Consider the following 15,811-nt stretch of genomic DNA (forward strand, 5'->3'; position numbering starts at 1 on the left):
GTCAAGGTGCAGGTTTGTCAATATACAATGTCCATGTATTTGGCAGATAATCACTGTGTTTACTTCTTTATATCCATAATAAAACATGTTTCCCTTAACAACCTGCACTATCCACACCTGTCACACAGATTTAATTTCTTTGCTAAATAGTTACTATATCGATTTTAAATCATTGAATCGAATCATATCGTATCGCCATGAATGAACCAATATCGTCCATGTATCGTATCGTCAACCATGTATCGTGATATGCATCGAATCGCTATTAAAACGTATCGTTACACCCCTAATCATGACCTCGTACGACAGAAGGACGGATGGTGGTGGGCGACGCACAGATAGCGTTTGATACTCTGAATAAAGGAAGTGGCTCGTTACTCGGAAGCACGCGGAACTTTCCAACACTGCTCATCAAGCTACGCTGATATGAAATGACGTGTGTGTGTGTGTGTGTGTGTGTGTGTGTGTGTGTGTGTGTGTGTGTGTGTGTGCGTGTGTGCGTGCGTGCGCGTGTGCGTGCACGTCCTACTCACCACAACGCGAGCGTCGGTCATCCTAGCCTTCTTTAGCCTGGTTTTCGCCGCGTCCAGATCCAAGCGCTTGACCTGCAGCAGCTTCCGTTCTTTCTGGATTCCAAGAAAATCCCCCCCCAAAAAAAGAACATGTCAAATTAAGAGTAGTCATATGATTTATTTTTTGTATTGTTTGATTCTTTTGTTTTTAAATGTGTAATTGTTTTTATATGTTAGTACTTTAATGTACGTTTTTAACTTATTTTTGTCAACTTAAAGGTGTCTCACAACTCCCAGTGAGTGGTCCTCAAACTGTGATGTGAAATATGCTGCTTGTTTTTTATCAAATGTATGGTCTGAGGAGTGACACTATAATAAAGTTTCTATCTATCTATCTATCTATCTATCTATCTATCTATGATATTGTACAAAAGAAATACAGTATAACCACTGCAAACTTTAGGGGTTTTCTTAATCAACTTGAGGTAAGGTTTTTGGCAGATATAGTATTTCTTCCGTTGTTTCATGTCTCTTGCATCTTGTAACATAGAGGCATGGTGTATGCAAGTCAAGAGATTTCAAGATTCAAGATTAATTCATTTGGTCCCGAGGGAAATGTGTCTTGGACATGCTAGGCTGCTACATAACATACAACAGGACAAGACAAACAGAAAGAAAGAAAAATTACAACGAATAGTTTAAAGAAACACAGTGCTGACATACAGGTCAAGTGCATACATTACATTACACTAGAGTCACCACACCTCACTAACGGCCTGAGTTTAACTCATACCTCGCGATCCCCGTAGAGACCGTAGATTTCCCGCTGTACCGCGCTGCCATGCCCGTAGAGCCCGCAAAGTTTAATTAGCTTTAATCATTATGAAAGGATTAAAAGTATTAGCGCAGATTTTCGCTGATTCTGGCTCTTTAGGCCCGCCCCCCTAACTGTATCCGGTCATTTCCGGTCTGGACCGGATCCAGCTTTCCGTATCCAGTCTGAGCCTGGGCCATAGTCCCGCCTCCATTGGTTTACTGTGTAACAGAAGTGGAAGCTACTGGGCGATGGAACGCTCGTTTTTCAATCGGATTTTTGCGTTTGGAAACTTTGATCCAGTCTCTACACGCCTGGATTATGATCCCCGCACATATCGTGCGTTTTGTGCGCGAACGTGTCCACGTGTTACCATAGCGCACAGTTGGCTTTTTTCAATGCTTTTTCATGTAAACACTGGCTGATAAGCAGAGATACAGCGTGGCAACGGATATGTCTTTTTCAATGGGGTTTTTTGTATTCGAAAGCTTGTCACAGAGTCTACACGTCTACTAGATGAGTCGCGCACAGATTGTGCACGATGCGTGCGCGTGCCCACGTTAAAAGGTAAGGACAATTTGGCTGCTGCTTACTACAGCTATGTTTAAAATGGCAGAGAAAAAGTTAACAGAGTTACGGATATGGGAATAAATGAGTATTTGTATCTATTGAGATGTCTTTTCTTGTTTTTAACTGGGACTCTGTAGCGTCTACCAGAGGGTAGCAGTTCGTATTCTGAATGAAGGACACGAGAGGGGTCTGCAATTATTAAGTCACAGTGTAAGATTCTTACTGGGACCTTAATACATAATATAGAAACTGGTAGCACGATCTTATGTTGGCAAGTCACATAAGTATCAAACTTCAAGTGGTGCTGCTTATTGTTTTCATAAGAGATAAGCAGCAGCATGAGATGGCAAACACACTACCAAGTGATTGTGATCTGCAGAGCTAATCAGGTTTCACAATGATTGTCCGACTGAACCATATTTAGGCAAGAGTTGAACACTAGCTGAATAACGTGGCTGTGTGTCATTATTTCACAACCACACTTCACTGTTAATGAGATGACAGTGGGTCTCTGACAACACGCAAAGATATGTCCGTACATTTAGCTCGAATGTATTACATTTATTTTCCACTAGAGCCCGACCGAGCCCTGTCATTACGTTAAGCGTTGTGGCCTAAAGAGTCTGAGACCTGTCAAGAACATGGTCCTCTACAAGAAAGAGTGCAAAACTGTCAGCATGTTCACTTTCTTCTGGCATTAGTTGTGCTTGTAAAGGTTTAGAATGAGCCTATTGGCACTAAAAATGCTCTCTCGGAAGGAACGCTGGTACTGTACGTCAGTGCGCTAGACACAATTCTCCTGGTAATGGAAATTCACCACAATACCATTACCTTGACAGTTTTCAGCGGAAACAAAAGATCTAATTTTATATCCTTCCATCCGTACTGACAGCTAGGGCTGACACGATTATGACATTTTACAAGACGATTAATTTTCACTCAAATAATTGCGATTAACAATTTAATTGTGTTTTTGTCGTTGACAATTGCATTTCCGTTTGGCTTTTAGGCTTTGAAGTTGCACATGGTAGATATGATACATAACCTAAATATACAAAGACATTACTGACATATTTGAAAACGTTATACTTAAAAAAGAACATTGATAGTGGAAATAGCGTGTTGTGAGCTTGTAGATCTGCTACTATGTTTTACTTTAAAAACTATATATTGTCGTTGTCGGGTGGAAACCTCGTATCTCCAAGTTTCAAATTTGTACGTTCTTTCGCAAAGTTAAGCACTGCTTCATCATACAAGGCCGTTGCACAAAAGTAGTGAAAACAGCAGATCTACAAGCACACAACGCCTCGCGGCGCGAGGCGTTGTGTGCTTGTAGATCGGCTGTTTTCACTAGTTTAAATCATTTTTAAAATGTATGTATTTTGGACTTACAAGGTTTTCACCCGACAGCGACGATATGAAAACGTTTCAACGTGGAAACGATTATGACGATTATGAAAAATAATCGCGGTCACGTCAAATAATCGCGATCAGACGATTATGTAATAATTGTGACAGCCCTACTGACAGCCATGAGATGGCGACTCACCCATAGACTGTAGAAAAATATGGACGAAGCGAAGCCATTGGTTTCTATGCAGCACAAATGGCCCTTTCTACCCCGTGGAATGGGACGTCGCCATCATAGAATTGTAAAGGCATCAGAGATGCTATTGGCTGCCAACGGTCACGTGCAACCGCAGAGATACATGGGAGAATGTGGTCGGAGCCTCCCGAAATACAGCACACGAAGAAGAACACAGCCGGCTGGTATTAGTTTAGTTGGCCACGCCCCCCCGCAACTTTATAATTTATTTTAAAATAAATTGGACCACATTTCGACAAAACGAATATGATGGTGATTGAAAGGCAATTTTTAACTAGCGATAGGAACCATACGGTATTCATGAAAATGTTAATTAAGGTTAGAAAACGAAAGGGGAAAATGAATGGGATCCAATGGAGGGCAATTCTTTTTGCGATCGGCCGGGGGGGAAAACAGCGCAACTAGCGGCCAATCATAGGAAGTTTTACTTCCGTATTGGAGTCATTTTAAATAGGCAGAACTATGCCCCTGAACTTAGCCTGATTTCAGACTCTATGCTGGGGCTTGAGTCTGAACCTGTCTCCATTCTATTTGATTGAAAAGGGGAGGGGATTTAACATTTGAAATTCCCAATCACAAGAGATCTGGTGGGAGGGGTTGTGTTTGACTTTTGCACACAAAACATTCCCTCCTCCCCCTCCCCTCAATGACATGCACCAAACAGGTCATTGTCTTTGATGTTTCATTGATTAGAGAGAATCACTAACGAGCTATTGGACACTTGTATGGCTCAATCAATGACTGCAGTTCGGAGCCCTTTTGAAGTTCAAAGGGAGCAATTAAGAACTCTGGTGAGCCACGCAGCCACCCCTCCCTCCACTGTTTCTGTTGATTTTCAAAAGTTAGACCCGCCCCTCCTCCGCATTGCATTGATTTCATTGGTCGGTTTCGGTCGGTTTGAGAAGCTTTCGGTAGCAAGAGACACGTCATATGACACATCCAGACCAAGAGATGCAGTTCACTCAGAGAGTGGGCGGGTCTATTGGCTGGAGCCAGGCTACCCTGGACTCACCAGAATCGTTTTGAAGTCGCCTTCCAGGAAGTTCCTGAAGGGGGTCAGGAAGTTTATAGCGGCGCTCTGGATCAGCTCTCGCTCGGCCCCGGCGACCTGCTTCTCCGTCTCGCCACATTTTATCAGGGCATTTCCTGCAAGAGGGTCAGAGGTCAGACACACCGGACAACTGGAGACGACACACACACACACAGCAACAGAGGAAAGTGTCTCATTCTCAGCTCTGGAGTCTGTAGCAGGGGTCTTCTTCAACAGGGGGTCCGGGACCGCCAGGGGGTCCTCAAGAGTTACTACAGGGGGGGGGGCGCCAAATCTTTGTGTGATATTAGGATCATGTTTTTTTACATGAACCAATTGAACCCTAGCATCCTTATTCTTAGTGGAATCGCGCTGTGAGGCGTTGTAAGCTTGTAGATCTGCTATTTTTGGCAAAGAGTTTTGTATAAATGGTAAATGGTAAATGGTGCATTTATATAGCGCTTTTATCCAAATCGCTTTACAGAGATTGTGCATTACATTCACCCATTCACGCACACATTCATACACCGGTGGCGGAGGAAACCATGCAAGGCACCAACCAGCTCACCGGGAGCAATGTGGGGTTCAGAGTCTTGCCCAAGGACCCTTCGACATTAACTCAGGGGGAGCCCGGATTCGAACTGGGAACCCTTCCGGGAACCCTTCGTGCTCTAATAACGGTTTCTCTACCCCTGAGAAAAAGAAGAGCAGACTAAGTATTTGACGGTTCAAGTGGTTAAATGTCTGAAAATAAACATTACTCCAACTTGATTACAGTGCTGTCAAACAATTCTAAGCTGTTTAAGAAATCTATGAACACAATTTTATACAATATGTAGTGGGGGTTCCCTGCTTCATCTCTCTCTCAGCTAAGGGGTCCCTTGCCTGAAAACGTTGAAGACCTCTGGTCTATAGTTAGAGGCACTTCTTTTTTTTACCTGAATCCTATCCGTCTGTGAAATCATTTGCTTCGCTTTTGTACATTCTTCTCCCAATTTAGTCATTTTTACAAATTCCCAATTTTCCCCACAGACTTCTAGTCCCTGTGGCTCATGTAGGAGGGTATAGACAACCACGTGTCTCCTCTGATAACATTATTTAGGTAGTTATAAACCTGATTTATTGGTTGAGCAATAAATATCGCCTTTTTCTTATATGCGTTTATACTCTTTTAACCCATTTAGGCCTAGATTTATTGAATGCTTTAACCAGTGAAAAATAGCAGATATACAAGCTCACAGTGCGGCACCGAGTGCCGCGCTGCGAGCTTGTAGATCTGCTATTTTTGAAAAAGTCGTGAAAATCTGTGCAAATCTTTGAATATATGTATTTTCAAAGCGAACGTTTGTAACTCAAATTTTGCTTCTGGGTGGTCCCTGGAACTAAATATTTTGAGATGGGGGTCCGTGGCCAAATAAATATAATTTTGGGGGTCCTTCACATGGAAAGGTTTGAGAACCACCGACATAGTAGTCTCTCAAGAACAGACTAACTGAGCTCCAGTTAAGTGAAAAGGACCTTTTCTTTGACGATGGCTATAGCCAGATTGCTGACATAGAAACATAGGGTTTTTAAAAAAAAACCTTGGAAGGATTCAAAAGACACTTATAGAATCGGGTCAATATTCGAATTTTCACGATTTTTCAAAAATAGCAGATCTACAAGCTCGCACTTGTATATCTGCTATTTTTCAATAGTTAAAGTTGTACCATGTAACTTTTTTTATAAAACAAATCTTAAAATTGTCCTAACTGTTAAATCGCTAAAGTTTTAGAACACCCACTCCGTTATTTTCAGCTTCTGAAGCCTTCTCTTTATATGTTTTCTTCTTAGCAGTGACAGGGGCGGGATTTCGCGCCAAAATGACGTAATCTGCATCATCTGTATACGTTGTGTATACGTTGCCCAATCACATCGCCGATCATGCACACATGGTACACTACCGGCCAATCACAGCTTATCTGCTCTGGTCTCCAGGAAGCGCCTCCGCTTGGCTACAGTGTTTACCATGGTGAAGGATTTTAACCTCTTAATCCACAAATCCTGGCCAGAAAATTACTTCTACCATGCGTTCTACCCCTCCACGGATTACTATCGGTCGCGGTGGTTTGCGGCGCCGCTCCGGTGGTCCGCGGCGGTGGTCCGCGACGACTCCGGCCGAAAAACGGCCGAAAAAAGCAATACCGCTACTGATCACTAGTTGAGCAACTTACACAGTATAGCTTTAAAGCATAAAATAATGATACACAAAATGTGTACCCGTTCTAAATGGGTTAAGTTACTGTTTTCCCCAAGACCACACAAGGAACACAAAGTTTCCAGCCACTTCTTTTCATCTGACAGTGGAGTTTCATCCTCTCTTGAATAAAGTCTTGAATATGCAGTACAGTGGCATTTGAATGGAGATATAAATAGTAGACTGCTGCACTATCCGACTGACAGAAATGGAGCACGCCAATATCCCATTGCATGTGCCACCTTTTTTAACCCCCTTTATTTCTTTCAGTGAGTATTACCATGCCTGAGAAAAGTTATAATGGAAACACTATACAGCAGGGGTCTTCAACAGGGGGTCCGGGACCCCTAGGGGGTCCTCAGAGTTACTACAGGGGGTCCTCCAAATCTTTTTTTCTTTTTTATATTAACCACTTGAACCCTAGCGTCCATATTCTGAGAACTTTAGCCAAAAATAGTAGATCTACAAGCTCACAACGCCTCGCTTGTAGATTGGCTATTTTGGGCAAAGAGCTTCGGTGTAGAGGGGGAAAAGAGCAGACTAAGTACATAGTGAAAGGTCATGTTTATTAAGTATTGACGGTTCAAGTGGTTAAATATCTGAAAACACAAATTGACATGAATGCAAAATACACTGATAATCGTGCTGTCAAAAGATGAAACTATATGGAATCTATGAACAGGTTGTGGGGGTCCCTGCTTCATCTCTCTCTCAACTAAGGGGTCCTTGGCCTGAAAACGTTGAAGACCCCTGGTATATAGGATCCTGTTGAAATCCAGTACAGCTATGCTGTGACTGAGTCTACCTAGATGTGATGGTATACTGGAATAAACTATATAATGGATGGTTGTAATCTCTACAACAAGATGTTAGTGTTGTTGTCCATGAACGGGCCACAGGGGTTTGAGGATTCAGTTTCTCCCACAGAGAAGTTAATTCACTTAAATGAAATTAGCTATTAGATAAAGGGAAGACTGACAAAACACAGGTGGATAGCCTGTTAAAGTATCTACAGGGTTCCCACACATTTTTACCAATTAATTTCCAAAACCTTTCCAAAACTTTTCCAGAATATTTAACCCAATTTCCAGGACTATATAACAATAATTCAGCTCAATAACAAGTCGCTTACTCCTATGCGCAATGCCCAAAGACAGGTATAGTGTATGCCAGTGGTTCTCAACCTTTTCAGGCTGTGACCCCTGAAATAATCATATTTTAACTGGGGACCCGGCACCCTGACGAGCACTAAGAGTTGAGGAATTTTGTAGAACACGTTGCGAGGCGTTGTGAGCATGTAGATCTGCTATTTTCACAATTTCTGCCTCATACACTACCTATCTTTGGGCATTGCGCATAGGAGTACGACTTGTTATTGAGCTGAATTATTGTTATATAGTCCTGGAAATCAGGTTAAATATTCTGGTTAAATATTCTGGTTAAATATTCTGGTTAAATGCCTATTTGACAATTTGGCTAATCATTAATTTGTCATTTTAGAGGTATTAACAAAATCAATAACCAAAGACAATGCATAGCTATTTTCTCCAGGACCTTCCAGGACCCTTGATCAATTCCAAAACTTTTCCAGTACTGGAAAAATATTTTTCTAATTTCAAAATATTTCTAGGAATTTCATGACCGTGGGGGGAACCCTGTATCTAGTACACAAAGTGGGATCTGGGAACCACCTCAAGGCATCATTAAAAGGTCAAGGTCAAATTAAGTATTGACGGTTCAAGTGGTTAAATATCTGAAAATACTGGGGGTGTCGCGGGTTCGACTCCTGATCATTTCCAGTCAGTCTACTGTAATCAATTAACTCATTGACTGCCAAGGCCCGAGTTTCCCGAGTTATTACAGTAGTCCCAGGCTGCCAGAGCCCGAGTTTCCCGAGTTGGAAGCCATTTTGAAGAAAAAAAAAAAAAAAAAAAATCAAATTTTTTTTTTATAAAAAAAATTCTAAAAATGCCTCAAATGTATTAGGCATGATCGCAATTGTGAAATTGCATGTGTAGCCCCATAACAAACAAACACATCTTTCAAAATGTCAAAAATGGCTGTTTTGTCTGACTTTGAAGGCTTGTAACTCATGAATGCCTGAACGGATTTCCAAGCGGATTTTTTTGTTTGAAAGCTGTTAAAAAGTACTACACATATGATGCATATATGGTGCATGGGCGTGCACGATCCGTGCACTAAAAATTGATCCGTGCACTAGAAATCTAGGATAGTGGCAGTCTGGTACTTGGGGGCCATCTTGAAATGGCATTCAATGAGTTAATAAAGGCCAAAATAAATCTAGTGGTCCTTATAGTCTGGGGGGATAATTTGTGTGCAACAATCACTCACCATAGGCTGTCCCTGGTCCAAACTCGTTGCCAGACTCTATCATAGATTGACCCAGCATCTCGTGGTTGTTCGTTCGCGAAGGCGCTTTCTTCTCCAGCTTCTCATAAACAAACTCCTCCAGTCGCACATCTGCAGATTGAAAGACCAAAACTCAATTAGACAAGAGTCACAAGACTGTGATGAGGCAGCAGGCCAGTGACCTTAATACCTCAAGGACGGCACGCCACGTTTTGGTCAACATTCAAGTAGAGTAGTAGTCCAGTTCACAGCAGGACATTCCACTGTACTCCTGGGTCCACTTCCAGTCCACGTGCACTGATTTAAGGCCCATTCCCACTGGGCCAGATAACAGATAAAAAAAAATCTCTTTCTCCAGATATTTTTACATTCAAAGTGGATGGTAGATGCAGATAAAAAACTTATCTGCCACAGATAAAAGAAATAGAGATTTTTTTATCTGTTATCTGGCCCAGTGGGAATGGGCCTTGAGGGCTACAGATGTATTCATACAATTTTGTCCTTCCAGACACTGATTCTGATATAACTCATAACTTGAGTATCGAATACAGAGTACCTATCCGTCACTAATGTGTAATTATTAGACCCCCAATAAGAGTTATGGGGGTTCTTGAAATTAAAAATAATTAGAGCCACCGATCTAGGAACAAATAAAAATGCCATTAATGATTGTTAAAGTGCAGCTAGAATTAGTAGTATAAAACACCATTTAAGGCCTGGACGGCTGGCCTAGCGGTCCGGGCACTTGGGCTCTAATGTTGCCCGACACATCCTCGTGATCTATTTGCATGTCTCTCCCCATCTTTCTCTCCCTCTTTCCTGTCCATCTCCACTATATACCATAAAAAAGACCCTCCAAAAATATTACAATATCCTAATAATAATAATAATAACAATAACAATAGATTACTGTAAATGACAAAAAATAAAATATACTTCTCTATTCTACTAACACGTTATCGGTTATTGATTCTAAATATCAGTGTTGTACTGACTGTTCTGACATGGCATATACTAATATTGGCTCAATGTCCAAGTGTATGTGAAGTGTGAGATTCTACGTTGCTGCTTGAAGTACACAGAACAATTCACACCATGTTTCAACTGTCACACAACTGTACAGGGTCCCCACACATCTTTACCAATTAATTTCCAAAACTTTTCCAGAATATTTAACCAGATTTCCAGGACTATATAACAATAATTCAGCTCAATAACAAGTCGCTTACTTCTATGCACAATGCCCAAAGACAGGTAGTGTATGCCAGTGGTTCTCAACCTTTTCAGGCCGTGACCCACAAAATAATCATATTTGAACTGGGGACCCAGGCACCCTGACGAGCACTAAGAGTAGATGAATTTTGTATAACACAGTGAAAATAGCTGATCTACATGCTCACAACGCCTTGCGTTGCGAGGCGTTGTGAGTATGTAGATCAGCTATTTTCACAATTTCTGCCTCTAATATTTGATAATTTGGCCAGTGTTTAATTTGTCATTTCAGAAGCATTAACAAAATCAATGCATAGATATTTTTCCAGGACCTTCCAGGACCCTTGATCAATTCCAAAACTTTTTTAGTACTGGAAAAATATTTTTCTAAATTCTAATTTCAAAATATTTCCAGGAATTTCATGACTGTGGGAACCCTGACTGTACAGCGACACTCTCTTTTTGGTTAGCCTGGTGAACCATCTCGGTAGCGTGAATTCACATCATCCTGAGAGCGGTCTGGCCCCAAGCGCTGTGTGTGTGTGTGTGTGTGTGTGTGTGTGTGTGTGTGTGTGTGTGTGTGTGTGTGTGTGTGTGTGTGTTTTGCAGAAACCAAAAAAGAGGAGGTGTCAATCAGTGTCTGCGCTGAGGGACCTGTGATTGACAGGCTACTTTTTGGTTACATTTATACTCTTATTACAGTAAATGTTTTGTATATTGTTTGATGTTCTTATTGCGACCGTAGGTCGCATTTACTATCAAAACCTCCACAAAGTGTAAGTAGTGTAAGTAGTGTCAGTCCCTCTGTCTGTCACACCTCACACGTCACACTCTTGCCCTGCTCATATCTCCGCAACCGTTGCCCCGATCCATGCCAAATTTTGCACACACGTTCCTTGCCTGCCAAACTACAACCTCCAAGGACCCCCGGAGCTCCAGGGACCCCCAGGTCCCTGGGGGACCCCCAGATGTAAAAAATGACCAAATGTGCAAAAATGACCAAATGACCACGCCAACGGGGCTGCTCACGGGGAATTCCCGGGGAATTCCCGGGGACCACCGACTCCTGGTGCTCCAGAACGGATGCAAAAGTGGTGGCGCCCCCAGTGGAGGACCCCCTCCACTGCAGCTCACATAAAATGCCGTAACTCCTACAGATTTTGCCCTAAAATCACGAAAATCACTACACAGCATGTCTACACTCATGTCATCAACATGGATCAGGAAGATTTAGGAAAAAAAATGTTTTGCCCTATTTGTGGAGATAAGCGACGCTTATCTCCCGATTAGGGAGTCTTACTGGTTTTTATGTGTGTGTGTGTGTGTGTGTGTGTGTGTGTGTGTGTGTGTGTGTGTGTGTGTGTGTGTGTAAATGGTAGATAAATATAGTATTGTTGCATTTATATAGCGCCTTTATCCAAGGCGCTTTACAGAGATTGTGCATTACATTCACACACACATTCATACACCGATGGCAGAGGAAACCATGCAAGGCACCAACCTGCTCACCGGGAGCAACTAGGGGTTCAGAGTCTTGCTCAAGGACTCTTCCACACACTCTCTGGGGGAGCCCGGGATCGAACCTTCGGGAACCCTACGTGCTCTAAGACGGCGACTCTACCCCGAACCACTGCCGCCCTGTATGTGGGGGCGACAGTGTGTGTATGTGTGTGTGTGTGCAGGGACGTGCTGGCCATTGGGAAAAGCGGGACAACTCCCGAACGGCCGGTTCATTCTCGGGCCGGTCCAGGCCGGGCCATTAGGAAAAAATTAAACTGTTTGCACAAAAGTAAAAATTAAACTGTTTGCACAAAAGTAGTGATCGGCTGTTTTCACTAGTTTAAATCATTTTTTAAATGATAAATACAAAACAAACGGTTTTGGACATACAAGGTTTCCACCCGACAACAGCGAAATAAAGGCCTAATTCATGTAATTGGCCCACTGGCTTGTCACTTGTCATGATCTGAAATGGCAAATCTTTGAGTAGCAGCAGCAGCGCTATAGAGAGAGATCTCTCTCTATAGCGCGCAATGAGGGCCTCTCCAACTCTTTTTCCCGGGCTGAATCAGGGGCCCAGCACGTCCCTGTGTGTGTGTGTGTGGTTGTGATGAAGGGGTGGTCTTACTGGGGTTGGGTTGCAGCAGCACCTCGGTCTGCTTCATGATCCTCTCGGTCCACAGCTTGGTACACTCGGCTCTGGCCAGGAGGTTCTCCAGGTGGGCATCCAACTCCGTCTTCTCAGCCTGGCCAAACTTCTCCTCTGTAAACTGACACACAAGAGACGGTTGTGAGTGAGTGATGCCCTTGGCTTGGTCCCAGCCAATCTACAAGCTCAACTCACACCACGTCGCAGACCGAGGCCTCGCTCTCACGGTAGAAGCAGCTCTCCTGTCCTTCTCCTTGGGGGATGAGGGGCTTAATAGAGGCATGAAACCGTGTGACTTCCATAGGGAATGAATTGGACGACGCCCCCAAGGACAAGGACAGGACTTCTACTGTTAGCTGGGGACCCAGTCACCCAAAATGTGAGATGACCTGTGATGTCAAGCCGCACTTTTTATTTCAGTTTTATCTATTCGTTTGGATGCTATCCCGGAAACAACGCAAAAAAAAGTTATGGCCATTTTGACTTCACTATACAGGAAAAGAAAAATATTAAAAAAAAGAAGAAATCTGCTTTAAGTAGCATGTGAGGGGTCAAACTAGGGGTTCTTCGTGATTCTGAATCCATTGCAAGCATTTGTTTTGGGCTAAACACTGCCCCACAAGACTGTGAAAAGTGATGATTGAGTCATCACTTTTTTCTTCTTCTCCTGTATAGTGAAGTCAATGGGACAGACAGTGAATATACAAGTGGCCATTGTGATGTTTCCGGCATAGCAGACCTCTCATTCTGTGGACCTTAAAGACCAAACTAATAGATAAAACAGAAATAAAAAGTACGGCATGACATCACAGGTTCTACCCTATTCCTTGAGCTTTTGGCCCTGTGGGTCCCTAACTATGTGAGAACGAGGCTTGAGAGGATCACACTTGATAGATTGGCTATTAGTTGGCGAAGAGGTTTGGTGTGTAGAGGTAAAATCACACCTGTGTGAAGTGATTGGTGCTGATGGACCCACGTAACATCACTGGATAGGGATATACAGTACGACATCGGTATTTGATACCATGGAAAAATACATGGTCATACACGTAAATTCATGTATTCAAAAATAAATAAAAAGAAGAACCAGACCAAGTACAAAGCCAAAGGTTAAAGGAGCTATAGTCAACTTTTTCATTGTAGGGCCGACACTTTGTTTACATCCTAGTCTATAGACAAAATGATTATTTTATCATTATTTTACGCTTTTTGTGGTCATTTTTGAATAGAAACATATATGAAGCTTATTTTTTTATAAAATATTTTCGAAACATTATTTTTATTTTAGCATCCGTTTTTCAAGAAAAAGTTGACTATAGCTCCTTTAAATCTAAACAGTATTGAGAGTTTAAGTGGTCAAATGTCTGAAAACACACACATATGACATGGATCCATGTGGGTCCAACTCCTCACCCAGGACAGTTTTTTTTAACATAGTAGATGTAATTCCCTGTGACCACACCGCACCACATAAAAATATCTACATTTTCCATTACACAAAAGTACCCCTATCGGTAAGAAACAAATTGACCCTTTTAACTGTGATTATAATACAATATATATTTGTATTACAACTATCCTAATTATAATGCACTATAATGAATTATAACTGTGATTATAATACATTATAAATAATTAATGTATTATTATGATAATTAAAATACACTATAATAGATTATAATAGTGGTTATAACACAATAGAATCTATATTACAACTATATCCTGGTGTTCCAAATGAAAAGTCAGTGAGTGATCAGTCATTATGATGTGTTTGGCCCTGTTTGGCCTAGCTCAGACCTACTCTAGAGTGGATACTTTTTAGTACCCTGTTTAGTACCACTTTCACATCACTCTACCCAGGTCCTTGTAGTGGAAAACCTGGCAGTGGCACAAGTGGGCGGTGTGGTGTGGTGTGGACTGGAGTGGTGTGGAGTTGGGCCAGTGGAAAAGGGGCTTTAGAGGGGTCTAAATTGACCCATACAAGTCTGTAACTCTGACAGTGTACAAAATGGAACCTGTCAGAGTTAAGGGGAGACCTGGAAAATGTGAAAGTTTGAGAACCACTGCACCAGAACATTATCTATAGCCAGCCAGCCAGCCAGCTAGCTTAACGTTGCTGCAGGCTGTCAGTCAGCATACAAACTTGTGTTTGTTTTTAACGACTTCAACGTGTGTGTGTGTGTGTGTGTGTGTGTGTGTGTGTGTGTGTGTGTGTGTGTGTGTGTGTGTGTGTGTGTGTGTGTGTGTGTGTGTGTGTGTGTGTGATCTGCCACGTCCAGTGTGACACTAGTATTAGTAGAATACAAAGCGGCCACACAGAGACAGGGACAGGGTGAATGTTTTCTGGTGTTTTCTGTTGACAGTGTGTGTGTGTGTGTGTGTGTGTGTGTGTGTGTGTGTGTGTGTGTGTGTGTGTGTGTGTGTGTGTGTGTGTGTGTGTGTGTGTGTGTGTGTGCGTGGGGGGGGGGGGGGCTGCTTTATGCCAAAGGAAAGGAAACAACAGGGTTTAGCATGCTAGCGCTAGCAGCTATGCTAACGTCACCACCAGTGGTGTAAAGTAACTATAAGTACATTTACTCAAGTACTTTACTTATAAGTACACTTTTGATGTATTTCCACTTTACTTGAGTATTTCCAATTTCCAATACGTTTACTTCTACTTCTACTACATCTCTCTGGGGAAAATACTGTACTTTTTACTCCACTGCGTTTATTTGAAAACTTTAGCTACTATTACTTTGTAATTGCAGATGTAAATTATATTATTATAAAACATACATAACATAACCCACTTTAGCCCCATTTAATACCTGAAAATAGAAGATCTACAAGCTCACGAGTTTGTAGATCTGCTATTTTCAAACATTTTTATGTACTTTTTACTTTTGGTACTTTAAGTCTTCAATCAATCAAGTCCCTCTTGCTACCAATACTTTCGTTACTTTTACCCAAGTACATTTCGAATTCCGTACGATCTACATGTAACATTATAGTGTTGATGATACATGTATACTTGAGTAAAAACATGCGAGTACTTTTTTCCACAACTGCCATCATCATAACGAGGAAGAATAAAACACTAACTTACTTGTACGGCACGGCTCAGAAACGTGCCAGCGTCTGCTGCTAATCGCTTCACATTGAAATCCATGGTGTTGTTGTTAAATAAACAGTTTATTTTTCTTTAGATAAATTAGTATAGTTCCACGGCCCGTGGACTCAGACTTCCATCCCTGTAGAAAATGTCATTGAAGCAACTTTATAATTTTTTTCCGCTCTCTCTCTCTCTCTCTCTCAGCGCTCAGCTCGGAG

At 42.0% G+C, this 15,811-nt stretch overlaps 1 protein-coding gene across 1 annotated transcript in view; it reads right to left on the bottom strand.

The window, feature by feature from the left end:
• Positions 1-15,811, bottom strand: part of sh3glb1a (SH3-domain GRB2-like endophilin B1a) — a 34,845-nt gene extending 19,034 nt beyond the window's left edge. Inside the window, exons 1-5 of the mRNA XM_080751882.1 lie at positions 15,588-15,811; positions 12,479-12,620; positions 9,121-9,249; positions 4,515-4,648; positions 534-626 (exon numbers count right to left, since the gene is read on the bottom strand). Coding sequence (XP_080608008.1) covers positions 534-626; positions 4,515-4,648; positions 9,121-9,249; positions 12,479-12,620; positions 15,588-15,650 — 561 coding nt within the window. The 5' untranslated portion in view covers positions 15,651-15,811. The remainder of the gene's footprint in view (positions 1-533; positions 627-4,514; positions 4,649-9,120; positions 9,250-12,478; positions 12,621-15,587) is intronic.

The sequence above is a fragment of the Nannobrachium achirus genome (genome assembly GCF_963921795.1).
Source record: "Nannobrachium achirus genome assembly, chromosome: 21".
NCBI classification, from domain to species: Eukaryota; Metazoa; Chordata; class Actinopteri; order Myctophiformes; family Myctophidae; genus Nannobrachium; species Nannobrachium achirus.